Below are 19,645 nucleotides of genomic sequence, written 5' to 3'. Positions count from 1 at the left end.
CAAAAATATTTTACTACTATTGTCTGATGTACGCAAAACTTAGGAAGTGATTTTATTCCAAATCGTAGACAGTTGATACAGCTGTACAGTATAATAATAGTACATTATATGTATTGATTAAGCACTAAATACAGTATGTACATATTGCAGTCAAATTTAGAAATGTGAGAATTATTAAAATATTAATCTATTAATCTGAAATAAATGTTGTTCTTTAAAATTCTATTTCTTTTTAAAGGGGTTTTATGTGTAGCATTTTCTTAATGTAGGTATTTTAGTAATTTAAGCAGTTTGACTAGTAAGTGATTATATTTATATAGTTTATGATAGATACTTATAAAATGTTAATACTTAATAATAATATATCGTTTAACTTTCATAATACGACGCTCAAAAATGTATTGATACTCATAAATATTTAATTTTATTGTTATTTATATTCTCTGAATATTTTGTAAGTACTAAACTGTATATCTATATTTATAGGTACTTAAAGATAGTCAACTCAAGAAATTGAAATGTGTTAAACTTTGATTAAATAAATAAACAAAAATAATCTAATATAAAAAAAAAAACAAAAATACAAATATATTAAATTGAATTCGTCGAGAATATTGACTGCCTATTTTTAAAACCTTAAATATAACAATTACATTTTTTTTTCTATTTTGTAAAATATCTATAAAATATAATATTACATTATACATCGTTAGTTCAAAGAATAAAGCATACATAGTTGTTGTATCATAGCATTGGAATAAGAAATGTTCTAACATATAACTAAATTGTGTAGATGTATAATCAACACATGAACAGTGATGGATGGTGGAGAGAGGCTTACGGGAATGTAACTTAAAACATAATAGACAGAGAACTATAATATGGTGAATCTTTTGTTAGATATTTTTTTTGGAAAATTAAATTAAATTTCTAATATTTAACTGAACTCGACTTAAAATATTTAGTTTTGTTCTAAAATTATAACATGAAAACATTTTAGTTAAACTTTTGAAATTTTGTACGCATACGGTTTAAAATTACAATTTATAAACGTAATATCTTACTCATGTTTAACCTCAAAAATATCAATCTTGTAACGAAATGACTAATAAGCAAAAAAATAACCTAATTGGGTATAGAATAAAATTTTAGATATTTATCAGATAAATTAATAAAATTATTTACATAACTATGTGTTACGCAATGTTTAATATTTGTGTATTATAATATATTTATTCGGTGTATAATGTATATGTGATTTGAAAAAAAATATCAATATTAATAGATTATAAATTTAATAATTAATTGATGATGTACTTCAAAGCAGAGCACAAGTTTCAACAATAAAATAAATATATTATTATTTTGCGAACTCTCAAAAGGGGTTTTTCAAGTATTAAATTTCCATAAAATATAATGAGGTCATTGTTTCTACATTGAAATACTTATAATAATTAAACATTTTTAAGAAGTATCACTTGGAGTTTTATCACACAATCGATAAGCAAATAAATTGTCTATATAATATGGTCCAACGCTGTTAAGTTGAACGTAGAAGTGTGTTAAGTATTATAGATATAAGTGCATATTATTACTATAGAGGTTTGTTATTTCTAGTTAGGAATCGGAATAACCAACTAAGACCATAAAAAATGGGTAAGTTTTATTTAGGATTTATCGTTTGAATTGAATTTCAAAGTTCAATAACTTTGAGACTTTGAAAAGCTCAAAGCACATCTGCAACGATACGGTATATTATGTTGGTTATGCATAATATGTCTTAATAAAGAATATTTTATACGAATACATAGTATAATATATCATATTATTATATACCTTTCGTTTTTTTTCATTTGCAACGAAAATATTTCTTAAAACTTAAGATATTTTCAATTGTATTAACAATATTTACACTTTCCATTAGTTTATTATTCCATTCTTCTTTCCATTTGTTATAAGTTATAACTTATAACAATTATTTAAATCAGACAATTATTTATTTAAATTTCAGTTTATTCATATTTCAGAGAATATGAAAAGAAAAGACTCAGTATTTAAGTTTTATCATTAGTTATATAGTATAATTTATTCAACATTATTATGTGTGTACAAAACACAATATATACGTATGACACGTACAAAAAATGAAATATACTTAATTTCAATATTCAATCTGTGATAATTAATTATAATTATCACAGATTAGTTTACACTACATTTATATTTTGATTTAAATAATTTATTAATATTTTAACCGCTTTGATATTACAGGAGTTTTCCATTTGATTGCATTAGCGTTATTCGCTGTTGGATCTTTTGCTGAACATAATATACCGAAGCTAACAAACGAGGATAATTTTATTGGAGAGAAGAAGTGGGTAGTTTTGGTAGCTGGTTCAGATGGATGGAGCAATTACAGACATCAGGTTTAAAAAAATATTTAAGTCATTCAATAATACATTAAATAGCCGGATATTAGCAATTACATTAATTGCATTACATTACGTTTATCTATGTATATTTTTAGCTATACGTTGATTTAGTAGGGTAATGTTTATTAAATTAGTTGACAGAATTCAGCATTTTTTATGAAATTTGTTATTGGTTTACTGGATGCCTCTTCAATCTAAATGCGAATACTTCATACAGTGTTTCCGTTAATTTTTTGATGCGTATTTTTTGTCCTGATGTAAATAGAGAAATATAATAATATGCTTGATCGTAATAATGAGGTTCCGTAAATCAGGCTTTCTTTAATAATAAATTATATCACAATTTAATTTTATTGGTGATCGGTCAAAAATCTAGTGATCTAAAAATATGATCGAATAAGTGTTGTCTAGTTGAACCAATTTTTGATCGAAAATTATTATATCAAAAATTTAAATGATTGAAATGTTCTATAAATGAAATATATTGTAGTCGAAAAATATATAAATATTAAAAATGTTAAGTTTAAAGTTTAAAAAAAATAATAATTCATAGTTGTATATTATTATTTATTGTATAATAAAAAAAAATTTAATTTTGAAATATTCCTCTTAATCAAATAAATGATAAACTTGATTATCTTAGAGTTTTTGTTGCACTTCTTTTAAATGTGTATTGTGGAATGATATTTGTGTTTTCGTTATAGCAATATCTTAATTTTTGCTTTGGTCTCATTTTGAATAGACTATATAAAGTTTTGAATAATTTATAAATTTCTACAATAAACAATAATACAATTAATGGCTTAAATAATGATGAACCATAATATTGATTTCATACAAACTTGTATAAGGTGATATTAATCTTAATATTTTATTTTACTTCGACCAAAAACCCCCATTTGACCACAAAATATTTTGACCGTATATATTTTCGAGTAAAAATAATTCGAACACGACTTATCGATCTCTAAACCTTCGACCGACACATATTTTCACCGAGTATCATAATATAATAATATACGAGTAATAGTAAATAAAAAAATAATACATTACTGTTAGGGCTGTGGATTTGTAGGAAAATGTATTTCTTTTTGGTAATTGTGAAACGTAGCTTTGTTAGTACATAATTTAAATTATGTAATAACAAAATCCCTTTATGAAACTTTTATTTTGCATTTTTTTACGTTTTTAATTTTTTAGGTCATATTTTCCTTTTAAAGTTCATTTTCCAGTATTTTAAATTAAATTTCGTCAATTAACATCTTTAAAAACCTTTAAAAAAAATGTTTTAGCCGTTTCGGGCGAATAGCATTATTAAAGAATCAATCAACTTCAAAATCAAAATTAAAATAAAATCAACTTTTTTATATATATATATATATTTTTATTAAATAAATACATTTTTATGCATATAATATACTAATATCAATATAAATGTTATATTAAAAACAATTTCAAGTGCATTTTGTACCATAATTTTCGGCATTTTAAATGCATTTTTTAAGGTTTATTGTATTAAATTCACAGCCCTATTACAACTATAGTGGAATAAAATTACAGCATATGTACACTCTGTATGTAACTCCGTGTAATCTTATGTAGTAGGTTTATAAGTAGGTATTACAAGAATTTAACTTTTGAATATAATTTTATTTAATCAATCTAAGTATAATTTAGTTTAGTTTATGGACGGAGCAATGGATGAATTAATTTTAAAATAATGAGTTTTTTTTTTGTATGTACCTATATACACCATCATACCTAAGTTGTTTGAAATGCTTTAATTTCTGATAGTAAATCAGATCTAATTTGTATATTAGAGAGGTCAAAAATTCCAAGTAGGTACTTATCAAAATAAACGAGATAAACAGACATTTTTACGCGAAATCATTATTTGACAAAATTGATTTTGGTTTTTTTTTTATGTAAAAATATTAAGTCAGAAATGAAAACGTAGATGCTTGACATTTTGACTCAAATTTCATGTTAAACATACTATAATTCTTAAAACATTTAAAATTTTTAAATCTTTTTGAACTATTTATAGACATGTGGAATTATACATTTTTTAAAGTTTCTTTTTAATAAATATCGATAAAAATATGTTACGCTTAATCAAAGAGCTTAAAAATTAAAGGCAAAGTTTGTTATATGTTTTTAATTTACTTATTAAAAAATATTGAAAATATTTAGTTACAATAATTTTGTATAAGCGTTTAAATTTAGAATTTTGACGAAATTCATAAAATCTAAAAAATTATATTTTAATAAGAAATTCGTAAAATTTTTAATTTTATATTGAAGATTTGAAAATATTTAACAAGCTTTTTCATTAGTTATTTACATTTACCTAATAAAAGAAAAAGTTACCGGAAAGTGACTTTAATATTATTTATGAGCGTTTGGAGATTAAATTCACATATTTAACATAGTTACATGTTTTATACACTCTAAAGTTCATACATACTCCTCAAAAGTAGGCATACTTCTTAAAATATTTTTTAATTAAAATATTAAAATATTTGTTACAAACATGCTCCTCTGCCCCCTCCAGCTAAGTTCGAGCTTGAATGCTTGATTATATAAGAGTAAAATAAATTCCTTAGCAGTACCAAGAAATAAGAAAATAGTTAGTATATTTGTATTGTATCATAGTAAACATATTAAAATTCAACAAAATTAAATATTATAAATTCTATACATAATATATATTTAAATTTATTTAAATTTACAGAACCCTCAAATAACAAAATACGTAATGTAAATTTAAAATGTTAACAATAATAAAAAAAAGGTAGGCACTAATAAGTAAGTGGGTATATTACTTATCCACTGTAGGTACATAAGTTGTAGGATGGGTCATTTTATTGTGTTTGTTAAAATAGAACTCAATGATATATTATTGCATACGAAATGACTCTAAACGGAGAATATACATAAATTATAGTCTATTCAGACTGAAGTTTATTTTTAATAAGTATGTTTTTTGATATAGCTATTAAAGTAATTTATTTTACCGTAAACGCCGTAAAACAGGGTGAATAAGTCCGTAATATAAATAGATATCTTAAAATTTATCTACTCATTCCAAAAATTTAATTGTGTATGGTATAAAATTCATAATATGCATAAAATTGTTTTAAGTCACCGCAAATAATGTTTTTGAAACATAACAAAATAATTAACAATGTAAAAATAAGTAATTTCGATCAAATTTAATCTACGTATACTACATACAAAAATAATATTATGTTTGAATATTTTTAGATTTTTTATTTCTATACAAATTACTTATGAAGAACATTTTATTAAATTTTCATACTTTAGCTATAAAATTTGAAATTTTACAATTTTTTTACTAAAAAAATTACTTGTAGCTTATACATTTTTATGATTTTACCGAATTTTGTAAAAATTTGAATATCAAATGGATATAAAATAAAAGTGTGGCTATGTGTTTTTAATGTTATACAGATATAACAACAACTTATAATGGGATCTTGTATTAAGTTTTCAAGAATTTTGATACAATACCTTTTTATTGAAATTTAAAAAATTAAAATAAATATTTTTCATGCCTATAATTAGCTCAAAAAGAGTCAAGATATTTTGAAAATTATACCAAGTATAGAAAATAATAATATAAGCGGTTGTTAGTTTTTGAATTACATAAAAAAGACCACATCAATTATGTTGAAACTTCCCGTTTTTCGTTAATTTGTTCACAATTATTTTGAAAAATACTTGGAATTGTATTATCTCTCCTGCAAAGTTCAAAACAGACTCAATTTTCTGTATAAATCACACTCAAAGTGAAAATCAAAGCATTTTACCGACTACTCATTGTATAATACATATACACACAAAACAAAATACTTATTGTAAAATCAATACATTCATCGCACCGTTCAGAATGTCAAAACATAACATGAAATATACTTAGTTATATAAGCTGATAGACCATCTTTGCTCAGAATCATTTTTCGTATACAATGATATAACATTAAATTTAAATTAAGCACATTTATCACTATGACCCTCTTGACACAAAATGTGTAGCAAAGCACTTGCAAACCTTATATTTTAATTGAGAATGGACCATTAGCTTAGTTCAATTCTAACTTAAATTATTATTGAATTTTACATATTTTGTGTTTAAATAAATTTGCGTGATTAAGTTAATTATTATTACAATAAATATTATTCTATAGGCGGACATATGCCATGCATACCAACTAATTAAAAGTAACGGAATACCAGAAGAAAACATCATAACAATGATGGTGGATGACATTGCATATAATTCAAGGTAAATACTAATTAATTTTGTACATTTAATAGTTAATTCTAAATAATTAAATTTTAAAATAATAAAACACCAATTTTCTAGTGCATTGTTAATTTGGACTATTCGACATTCGTTAAATTTTAATATTTATGTATAATTTTTTCAAACGATCGTTATGATCTTTAATAGTTTTGATGGTAACCGATTAACAATATGACTTATACAGGTGCAATATTCGTTCTACAACGCAAATAACATTTAAATAATGATTCAAATATACGAACACAAATATTAATATTTAGAAATAAAACAAAACCAGACATTATAAATATACAATATGTATTTTTGAATGTACATTTTATAACAATAATAAATATTATAAAATATAAAATCATATGAGGTCATATAGTTGCTGTACTATCGTGTGCAATAACAATCTTTCTTACACAATTACTTAAAAATATCAAAAATTTAACGCGCATCATGATATAGAAAGGTAAATTTTTATAAATCTCATTCGTAAACAAACTTAAAATAATTTACCAATGATGAAAATATTATCACAACATAAATAATAATTAACAATTAATTAAAACCATTAATAATGATGTCTATGTCACAAACAAAAAAGTTAAACATATAAAATTGACCTAGTATTTCTTTCAATGATTATGATCTATCTGATACAACTGTAACACATAAAACAATATTTTGAATTGTATCTGGCGATAATTAAAAACTAAAGAAAAAATGATTTTACAATATATTATTAATATTTAATTAAAATTTTGAAAATTTGTAATTATTTTGCAGTAAAAAATGTTTATAATATTCAAAATTTATAACGCAGTTTTAATATTTTAATACAAGGTTTACCATAAATATTTAATTCTAAAAAAAAAAAAAGTATAATAAAATAATCACAATTTTTTTTTATAGATATTTTAAATTTGTACGAAATTATATAGGTTAGTATTTAAACAAAGAATAACAATTTAAATTATTTTATTATAATTCATTCAACATTTTGTTTAATTTCAAGCTATATTATATCTATATTTTATACTATGAACCAGCTATCGCCGACGTATAATATGGCGATAACGACTACTTTAATATTTTTTATTATTTAAGACGGTAGGCACTTTTTTCTTTTATAACAATTAATATCGTTGACTTAATAAGTTTCATATTTTATTTATACCGTGTATATAAAAAGTTATTCACGTGGTATTATATCACATATTAATATATTATAGTATATTATCCATGATTGTACCTAATTGTTTATCTGTTTATGACACGTCTTAATGAAAGGAATCCTACACCTGGGACGATTATTAACAAGCCAAACGGCACTGACGTTTACCAAGGAGTTGTAATCGACTACAAAGGAAAAGTAAGAAACTTTTTAACTTGCACAAATACGAATACATTTCCAATTAATAATGGAGATACAATGTGTATACTTATAAACGCATTGTGATAATACTGATAGTCGTACACATAAAATTTATTTCAAATTTCAATACACATACCTTATGATATGATTCTATGATCAGAACATTTTTAATTATATAAAATAGGTAAATTATAAACATTGTTATTATTGTCTATAAATATAGAAACAAATAATTGACGAAAATACGGAGTAGAGACAGCTTCCGAAATTATATGTCTTTTTTTTTTTATAAAAAGTATTTTATATCATTGAGTTTATATAGATATAGTTACTCGTATATCGTAATTTAGAATTTTTACAAAACTGAGGGCATCTCGATGACTATTTTTTTTTATTGATTTGTGAGTCATCGGTTCATCATAATATTCTATGACAATCACGGAATAGTAATAATGTGTTGGATCGTTATATTTTATACTTACATATCGCATTACTATTAATAATTTTTAATTGTTTGTATTTTGTGGAAAATATTTCAAATAGTAAGTTACCTGTTACAATATTTACTCTGGGATAAATTAATTAATTAAAAACACAATATTTTCTTATATTTATACTTAATTTAAACTACTATTTTGAAATTTAATTACGTGATGTTTTCTATCGTTTTACTAGGACGTAAACAAATCAAATTTCTTAAAAATTATCACTGGCGACAGTGAAGGCATGCGATCCATTGGAAGTGGCAAAGTTATAAAAGGGTATGTTAAAAATCACAACTATTACATGAAATCAACATTTTGTAACGTTTAAATAATAAACTTTTTTAAATGTTTGTACCTATTACGTCCGGAATTCAAATTAAGAAAAGTTGCATTTTTTCGTCATAACGACATAATAATGCATACGGCGAGATATAACAGTTATTATTAATATAAGACTATACTGCAAATGCTTGTTATCAAAGACATTTAATTTATTGCAAAAATCTTCAATGAAAAATAAAAATAATAAAATAGTTTCAGCTTTTTCTATTCAATTATTCAATACGATTTAATAGTACATTTCCAGGTCAAGTCACTCGTGTAGTCAAATATAATAATTAAGTACTCAAACCTTATTATGAACATATATTTTATAAATCGTATTTTATTATTCAATTGTTTGTATAAAGAGGACGACTCGATAAGATTTTCATTAACTATGTTGATCATGGTTCGACTGGATTCTTATGTTTCCCAGATGATTATTTGTATGCCGATGAACTAAACGATGCATTTAATTCTATGCATGGAAATGGAACTTATAAAAAGGTAAAATTTCGTTGTCAAGAGGACGCTGCAGATCTATAAATTTTTTTTTTTTTTATAATTTCACATGATAAAATTCTATTTGGCTTACAGCTTAGGTTAAAAAAAAACAATCAAATAATTACCTTCAAAAATTGAAAAACTTTGACCAAGCAATATAACTTTCATTTATTCGATATCAGTAATACTAAAACAATTATTAGTGTATTAAAATTTATTTTTTTGTTGTATATCAGATTTAAATATTCATTTTTGCAAACGTAATATCAAAAAAAAAAAAAAACAAAAAATATTTTGAACAATAAAAATTCTTTTGTTTATGGTAAAACTACGTTTTCTTAATTGATTCTTATCCAACACTTCTTGGTTTCTCGTCTTGGTCATATTTTCTAAATAATTTTGGAATCACGTGGAACAACTAACAATAGTTATAGGCTTATAGCTTTATAGTTTGTAGTGTTTGTACTTATTTAAGTATAATTATTAAATTTAATAGTTAATTTAGAGTACTTTGATCTAATTTTGAAAGTATACTTACTAACTAATAACAACTGAAAATATTAAATTTATTAACATTTCCCATGTTAAAAGCTTTAAAAAACAAATGTGTAGCGTCCTCTAACTACAATATTTATAATATTAATAACTTAAGTTAAATATTTTTGATAACATTTTCTGATTATAAATTGTCCGTAAATAGATGTTGTTGTACATTGAAGCATGTAAAGCTGGATCTATGTTTGATGGTATACTTAGTGAAGACACAAACAGTAAGTTTAAAATTAGAAAACATTTACAATAGGTACATAAATATTGCTCAAATCCTTTCTGTACCTTCAAAAGGTACCTTATCGAGCATATACTTTTTACTAAAAATCTTTTTTTTACGTAAATTTTATATGAGAAATAATGATAATTTATCATATTGTAAAAGATTTTAAATTAGAAAAAAAAAATTATCTTTCAAGCGTGTTTACGTAAATATATTTTTTTAAATATTATCTTCGCAAAATAGCTATAACTGGATACATTAAAAATACAAATTATAAATAGTAAATACAATATTAATGTTTTGACCGTGCGGTTTCTTGTTATCGATATACTATAATAAAAAAAGACCAGTTAATATGATTATATAATGTATATTATTTTGCATTCGCTTGATGAAATTGTCTATTTCATGAAAAGTTATCCAGTTCGTGAAATGGATAAATCAGATAATGTATCAGGTGTATGCGATATATATATATATATATATATATATATATAATTATTATATAAGTATAATATCTATCCATTATATTTATATTTTACATAGGTATCTACTACAATATTTCGAACCAACATAGGTATACGCAACTATTATAAGCTGCAGTGATAAAGATATTATTATAATAAATACATTATTAAAATAAAAATATTAATACATTTAACTAGTACCTATATTTTGAAACTAGTTTTGGCAATAACCGCATCAGGACCAAGAGAAAGTTCATACGGTTGCTACTGCAGATCTGAATCGGGTCCGTACAGGACATGTCTCGGAGATTTGTTCAGTGTCACATGGATGGAAGACTTAGATGTGGTATGCGTTCTTGTCATACATAAATAATAGTTTTAAACTTGAATAAACTGCACTACTATTCAAGCAATGCACTTAACACATATTAACTTTAGGCGATACATACTTATAGATTCGATTACACATGCAGTAACTTAGGTTTATATTGTTTCATAATTATAGATTTGTATCACCTTTTCTTTTTTTCTTTTTTTTTGGGGGGGGGGGGGGGGTAGAGAGAAATACTCAAATAATATTATGTGGCTATTACCATTGATTATATAGTAAACTATATACTATATAATTTACTATAGTTTACTATATAATCAATGCTTTTATTACGCATTCTATAAATTGGATATTGGTTACCGATGATTCATCAAACATTTTTTTTTTTAAACTGTAAATGATTTTCTATATCTATATGATTGTAATTATATATAATACCAACCCAGAAATCTGTCGTTTACAAGACTTGTTAATCAAAATCAATTTTTATTTTGTTTTAATTCGGTGAATAAATTATGAATACATTAAATTATTGATTTCTGGTAATTTTTGAACAAATGTTATTTATTTCAACTTTTAGTATGTATAGTATAGCATTGTCAATGCGGAAATTTAATATATTTATTTAAATGTTTTCATTAATACTTAGCCAACGTCCAGACAGTCAGCAAGGAAACGGTCCATTTTCAACGACTTTAGGGAGGTCAGAACCAACGTAACTAAAAGTAATGTCATGATGTACGGAGATCTTGATAACGGAAGCGATAAACTCTCCTCGTTTATTGGTTATCATGGAAATGATGGCAACGTCTCGCCGGCTGTACGAAAATCGAACGAGATCAATATAAAAGTAAAATACTATCTTATTATTTGCACTACAATCATTATTACGTATTAGAAAAAAAAACTACAATGCACATGGTTCTCAACATATTATAATATTATAGACCACAACATCCAGTCGAGATGTACACGAAAGTGAATTACAATATCGATTGGCGCACGAAAAGTTGTCGCTTCCAGAAACGCTCAAATTGTCAGCAGAATTACGTAAAAATAACAAGGTAATTTTAATAATGAATATTATAAACTGTCAACACACTATGGCTGTTTACAGACAATAATATATGTATTTCGGGGGTCAATAAGCATTAAATTTGCTCAAATTTCAAAATTTTCTTATTCTCTTGGCTACCGCAAAGTGTTCATAGAATGGAAGACGAATATAACGAATATGTGTTTTTGTACATTTCTCAAATCGTGTTTTAGATGAGATCCGTCATAGACTCTGTACTCCAAAACATTTACTCGGAAGTGGTGAAGGCAAGGCCGGACATCAAGAGCGAAATCGGTTACTACGACGAACCTAACTATCTACAACTGAATTTGTCCATGTTCCCATGCTACAGAAGCGTTTTGAATCAAATCACCGAGAGCTGCTTTTCATTGCCTCAGGTACTGTGTGTAAAGCATACAATTATGTCTTATTATTATGATTTTACGTCGTAGAGTTTTAAACAGCTAAAACTAAAACGTGTAAAATTTACTTGACATCAATATCCAAACAAGTTTTGATTTGGTCAAATCCGACATAATTAACACGTATTTACTTTATTTTATTTGCTTATATACACTTGAACAATAACAGTGTAACCATCAAATAATAAATATTAACATTTGTGTATGATTATTGGTTACAGAATCCCTACGTATTGGATAAGTTAACGATTTTCGCCAACATGTGTGTCGTTGACAATCAAATCCACCAGATGGTCGGCAACATAGTCGTTAAATCGTGTTCAAACATACCAAAAAACATAATAAACGTACAATAAAATGTAATATTATATAGAATTATGTAGTATTATTATTTAGTGCAAAAGTTTAATGTTTAAGTTTCAACAATTAATGATATTATTGATATTCAATAAATATTAAAATATAATCATTCCGTAATATTCATATCTTGTGTTCTAGTTTCTATTTAAATCGAAATTGTAAGTATTTCCAAAACAATATTAAATTAATATACTAATACATAATAGTTTACACTGTTTACAGTAGTTATATACTTACTGTATACCATATTTTAGAATAGGTAATAAGCTATACTATTGGTCTATATTAATTAGGTACCTATATCTATTAGTATATAGAGTTATTTTTAATTTGAAACGATTTGAAACTAAATTTACTTATATTATTTAAATTATAATTTTTTAAAACTGTAGCATATACCTTAATACCTTATATGCACTAAAATTTTATCTATTCACAATCTTTGATAAATTTTGTTAATTTATTTTAAATTAAAAAGTATATTGGGTGATTATTTTATCGAACAACACTCATTATTTCAAAATCTATTAACGTTCTTGAAAATATCTTTTTACATAATTTCCAGTCAAAATAAAACAACATTTTTTAAAATACATATGTACATTTTAATGTTTTTTATCGTTATAATTTTTGAAGTTATTTTATTTTTTAATAACAAAATACGTAATTTAATTTCATATTCTGAAGCAGAATATTTTTCGGAGTATTTCGATTCATAAAAAGTATTTAAATCTTCGGTGAGCGGAGTAGTATAAGACCAGCACTTTGTGGGGTATTACCGTACCATTCTACTTCGCTCACCCATTAGCTTTATAATTTAAACTACAATAAAAAATTACTATTGTTTTGAATTCTGAATAAAATCTATTGATACATTTGAAAGATGGTTAAATTTATAGCCCTGTTGATAAACCAATTTAGTTATATTATATAGCAGTAAAATATCATGTTAATTTGCACACTCTCACTGAATTGGTAATCAGTTCTGCATTCCATAAGTATATTAAAAATGTAATAGTTTTTATATGATTATATGTGAACTAATCATTACATCAATATAAATCCACATATTATACAAAATATGGATACAAATAGAGCACTAAATTATAAAACACTATTACCAAAGGAAACGCTTCAATATGAATATCCTACTATATATGGTTCATATCAACATCAAACTTATTAAAACCAATTAAAAAAATTAAATTATTGATCGTTTAAACGCAGACCTCGACTCGTCTTCACCACCATCAAATTCATTGTTGCTGCCAATAACGTGTGTTCACTATGCATACTATGTTTATGTAACTTTGTGTAATCCATAAATAATTATAATATGAATAAATATCTATAAATCTCTAACAATACTCAACATTTTTCAAAAAAACATATTAGGTAATAAAAAACAAAACAACGCCTTTTTTATGCATTTACTTAATAATATAAAATTATAATACCAACAAGATAATAATTTAGGAAAATAATTTAAAAATCAAATATAATGATGTATAAAAGTATCTTGTTAAATAAACTTAATTATTTTACTCTTAACTTAATAAACTAATTACAGATGCATACTGTTTTTAAATGTATAAACAAATTGCTAACGATATATGTACATCTGATATCTCTAGTACCAAATATATACATAAATACATAATTATAAACCAGTGGGCTGCGAGTTATCACAATATTATATTGCTACATACATATATACCAATAAACCGATAAAATAGTATTACGTTTCAATATAATCCATATATGGTCTCTATTTATAAATAATAAATTAAAACAGCTTAAGGAAAGTAAAACGTATTGATCATTATGGAAAAAAATTATAGTTTATGCGAACTATTTAATTACATACAAAAAACATAAGTATGGGTTTATCATTGTAAAAATATTGATAAGTACTGCCATAAGAAGAAAAAACTGATCCGTAGCAATTTGGAGTTATTTTTGGACTATGATCACCACCATAAAAACCGTATGTGCTTAAAAAAAAAAATAATTAGTTGATAGACTTAGTCTGTTTCAATAATTGTTGAAAGTCTAGTTATCAACAAAAATAAAAAAGCATGTAAATAAAACTAAATGTAAATAGGTAACTAAAATACATACTTATTGTATAAATATGAAACTATAATACGATATAATACGTATATAATAAGTAATAACCTTTGTTGTTGAAGTTCTAACTAAAATAATAAAAACAAAATTTTAATCAGTTAGTGTACATAAGATAATGTGCGGGTCATCTCATTAAAACAGTTTGACTTCTATTATACGAAAAAACAAAAATACAACAATTACCTATTTATAAAGACGAGTTATAGACGTTCAGATCATAAAGGTATAGGCCTAAACATTATAAAACCGCATAAACGCATATTATAACCCTGCGAGGCCGGAAGGCTGCGATATCAAAAACACCGTGAACGTGACTATAGGAACTAATCGACAAAATTTAATGAAATGTTACGTTTATTTAAATTCAGTTTTATTTTTATTCGAAACTGATAATATACACGCATAAACCGTAACACACGATTTTAGGATTAACGCTTAAATTTCATTAAAGATCTTTTGCGCCGAGAATACTGTCGGACTATATAAAATATATACATTGCGTCTTTATTATAATCTATACACGAGTGCCTAGTACAAACAGAGAACCGCCGTCGTTTGAGCTCGTCCGAAAAACGCGGGTATATATTGTTATAATATTTGCTTACGCCGTATAAAATAAGTGTATACAAATAACAAAATGTATAATAATGTGTACATAATACGCGGACGGATTCTCAGAAGCTCGCGCGGGACAAAAATCAATACACTCGGAATAATTTCACAGTGAGCGGAAAGTATATTTTATTATGTAGTGTTAAGACGCATAATATTGTTGCAATGTAAACGTCACGAGGAAAATTTTTTTAGTTTTTCGTTCCAACGACACCAGCAGAATATTATCAATTGATATGATATTTTATGAACCAATTTTACGAGTCAACGCGTCAAACTATTAGAACACTATGACCAATCACCTATGTCTATATACGTTATAATAAATCGAGGAAATCTCTTTACTTAAGTGGGTAATGCATATAGGTCATTATAGATCTTATATTATACACGTATTTGAAAACATTATATTATAATATTATAATACCATAATCGCTACTTAGTAAAATTATTTTTTTCAGTACTGCAATCAAATATAGGTACATTCTTTGCTATCAAGAATGTTTGGTGCAAAACCACCTTTATTACCAACTAATGTAACATCTTAACCATACTTACTATTAGGCTTGATTACATTTTTAAGATTGTGGTATCTACAGATCTCATTAAAAAAAGTTATTATACCGCCATAAAAGAAAAAAAATATTATTTAAAAGAAATTATCGTTAAAAATATATCGTTGAATTTACGTAAATAACACAAAATAAAAAAAGTTAATAATACAAAGAAGTGGACAAAATACCTTTAATATAATATTTAAATTTAAATTTAAAGCCCCGTACCTATTTCTAACTATGGCAAAATGTGTTTTTTATTTATATAATGTTTGTGTTCAATTTTCAAATTTTCAATTTTTTGTAATTCTTCCTTTGATTTTGGTTTGATTATTCCTTTGGAAAACGGATTTACCATTAAGGAATTAACCTATATATTTGACAACGTTGCTTAAAACTAAAAATAATATAGCGCGCGCAATCGTATCGTGCCCGTACTGAAGACCCGGGATAGTTTACATATTTCCGTCAGATAATATTTACTGGAGTGTACTATCACCCAAAATGTTTGTTATTTCAAAACAAAAACATCATACCGCTCCATGTAAAAACTTGTAAGTAAATAACAAGCAGTCCATAATACGAGTAAGTATACGTAGATTAAAGATTTGAATGTTTGGACACAATATAGTAGAATTATGTACATACATATTATATTTTAATTATATATTATTATAATTTTATTGAGAAAAAGGACTTACGGTTTATTCCAAATAGGATTTAGTAGTTCTTCGTAAATAGGATATATTTCCATGCTTAAATATTTTAATATTAAATATTTTAAGCAGTAAGTTCTAAAGTTTTCAAATTCGATTTATAACAAATTATTTAAGTTATTTTCAATCATAAAGCATAAACATAGATACCACTGATACCAGTGAACGATATGGGGCTTTTACGCAGTTATAATTATAATAAAATCAAATATTTTTAATATTATGTATTGTGTTAGTAAATTAAAAAAATAATGAAATAATAGTGTAATCACAATTTTTAATATAGTATAATAAATATTTTCTACTTTCAAATATTATTTTAAATTGAAATATAAAAGCCATACATATATATTTACAGTTATTATTTAAAAAACCAAAAGCGATATATGTCATACATATATAGTTGATGATTTTATACATGTATTTAAATTAATAGGTAAAAAAATCGAAATAATGCTATAATTAGGCCAAGCCAAATATAGTCGAAATTTGTCAAGAAGCAGAAAGAATTTTTCTTACTAACAATGAATTTCTGCCAAATATGAAATTAAAAATTGTTTATGCAATAAAAACCAATATAATATATCGACAACCAAATTTTTAAAGATTTTAATAATCATCATTGTCTAGATCAACAGCTATTTAATTCCCATCGAGATCAAATAATAAGTCTCACTATATTAACATAATTAAATTTAAGATTTCACCACGGACCTTTAACAAATGAAAAAAAATAGTACTTCAATCAGAAAATAATCTACAAAACTTATTTTACTTATAAATTAATAATATGTAGCTATAATTATTATAAACTAGATTCTGAGCAGAATGATGGATGTATTGATTTTACAATGGTGTATGTTTTTTTGTGTGTGTGTGTGTCTGTCATCAGTCATCACGTTTTGGAGTAGTAATAGTGCTTTGGTTTTTAACTCTTTGAAACCCCTCTTTGAAAAGGAAAATAAATCTGGTTGGTTCTTTGGGGGGTCAACAGTAAAAAAATCCAGTAGTTTTCAAAACCGTCAGGAAAAACCATAAAAAAGTAACGGAAAACGAGAATTTTTACGTATCACCTGTTTTCGACAAAATCTATTTTTTTATTTTGCTGTAACTCAAAAACGAATCATTGTAAATACTTATATTTTAACGACTTTTTTAAGCTATTTATTGAAAATTGAAATTTTCTTTATCTGTTTTTTTTTTGAAATGTCGATAAAAAATTTTAGCGTTTCAAAAAATCTTTAAAATTTAATATAAGGTTTATTATAAGTTGTACTTATCATAGTAAAAAAAAAAAAAAATCAAAAATCGTTAGTCACAATTTTTGTTCATAATAAAGCATTTAAAGTTCAAATGTTTACTAAACATGTCAAAATCGTGAAAATTTGCAAGGAATTTTGAAGTTGAAAATTCATAAAATTGTTGTGACTAAGGTTAAAAAATCTAATGCAAGGTTCTCCATAACTTTTTCTTCAATAACTGTAATAAAAAAATTCCAGCATCAATATAATAAAATTTTATGTGCGTATGAAATTTAATTTTTTACGAAATCGAATAACGATATATTACAATTTAAATACTGGTAATAATATAATATATTCTAGACTGACAAATCATCTCGGTTCAGAATCATTTCGTATACAATGATACCTGGCATGGCATTCAAATTTAACACATCCATTATAGTGACCTACTCTCCACCTCTACTATACAGCAGAGCGATACCCACTTGCCCACCCTTTTTTAAAAATTTAACTTATTTTCAAATATTCATTGTATTTATTTTGATAATGATATTATGTATAATCGTTTTGGAGATATTGATTAATTTTTTGTGGCGGAAATTCACACAAGTGAATGAATTATAATATTATTATTTATTTGTTTAATTTTGAATCACATATCATTGTAAAAATAATAAATTCAACGCTCTACTCAGAATCTAAAAAATCTGAAAAGATGTTATGGTGTATACTATATAATCTTAAACATAAATATTCCAAGTGTAACCATTACAATTTAAATGCATTTTATTTTAGATTGCTGGTATACCAAACATTCTTGGTACAATAGATGGTACAAGGGCCGGATTTAGTGGGGACATGGGGAGTTGTTACACCTCCCCCCCCAGATACCTCGTTCATGTTAATCGGAAAATTCGTCATTTTAACATAGTAGTCGGCAAGTCGGCAATTATGGTTTTATTATGTTTTATGATTATATATAAATAATAAATATTAAAATATTATTTATTATAATATTTAATATAATAGATAGTGATAACTCAAAATATAGCAAAATAAGTAATCAAAAATATTTATATAAATATTTGATTTGATAGTTGATCTTATATAATAAAAGACTAAAATAACAAATGTTCGCAGTATAAAAAAATCGATTTCGGGCTTGTGGTAACCGGTAGGTATAGTAATAATTTATTCTCGATAATGTGATAAATATAGTTGAGCGTTGGTAGGTAAGATACGATACTATATATATATTATGATACATATTATTTTAATGATATACTCACATATTATTGCATAACAACTTAAAAATAATTTATAAATAACGGTCTGGTGGTCGCATTGAAATAATGATTAGGTACTCCCAAGTCCCAATAAAAATTTTCATCACATATCATTCTACATCTTTCAGTTTATAGACACTTACAAATGTATTTGTAACAATGAAGCGCAAGATGTTATTTATTCTTACGTGCCGCCAGAGACAAGGGGTGGCCGAATAAGGGTCTCTGCCATCAAAGAGAAAGCTAGTTTCTTGAAAACGCA

At 24.8% G+C, this 19,645-nt stretch overlaps 1 protein-coding gene across 1 annotated transcript; it reads left to right on the top strand.

Annotated features, from left to right (window-relative positions):
- Positions 1-1,515: 1,515 nt before the first annotated feature.
- LOC132926676 (legumain-like) lies at positions 1,516-12,964 on the top strand. The gene is made up of 12 exons (XM_060991074.1): positions 1,516-1,656; positions 2,272-2,426; positions 6,644-6,741; positions 8,038-8,119; positions 8,798-8,883; positions 9,297-9,435; positions 10,133-10,202; positions 10,890-11,017; positions 11,652-11,852; positions 11,950-12,066; positions 12,272-12,457; positions 12,703-12,964. The coding sequence occupies exons 1-12, from the start codon at positions 1,653-1,655 to the stop codon at positions 12,835-12,837; spliced, it is 1,401 nt and encodes a 466-aa protein (XP_060847057.1). The 5' UTR covers positions 1,516-1,652; the 3' UTR covers positions 12,838-12,964.
- Positions 12,965-19,645: the final 6,681 nt, after the last annotated feature.

Source organism: Rhopalosiphum padi, chromosome 3 (assembly GCF_020882245.1).
Source record: "Rhopalosiphum padi isolate XX-2018 chromosome 3, ASM2088224v1, whole genome shotgun sequence".
NCBI lineage: Eukaryota > Metazoa > Arthropoda > Insecta > Hemiptera > Aphididae > Rhopalosiphum > Rhopalosiphum padi.
This window is presented reverse-complemented; position numbering and strand designations above follow the sequence as displayed.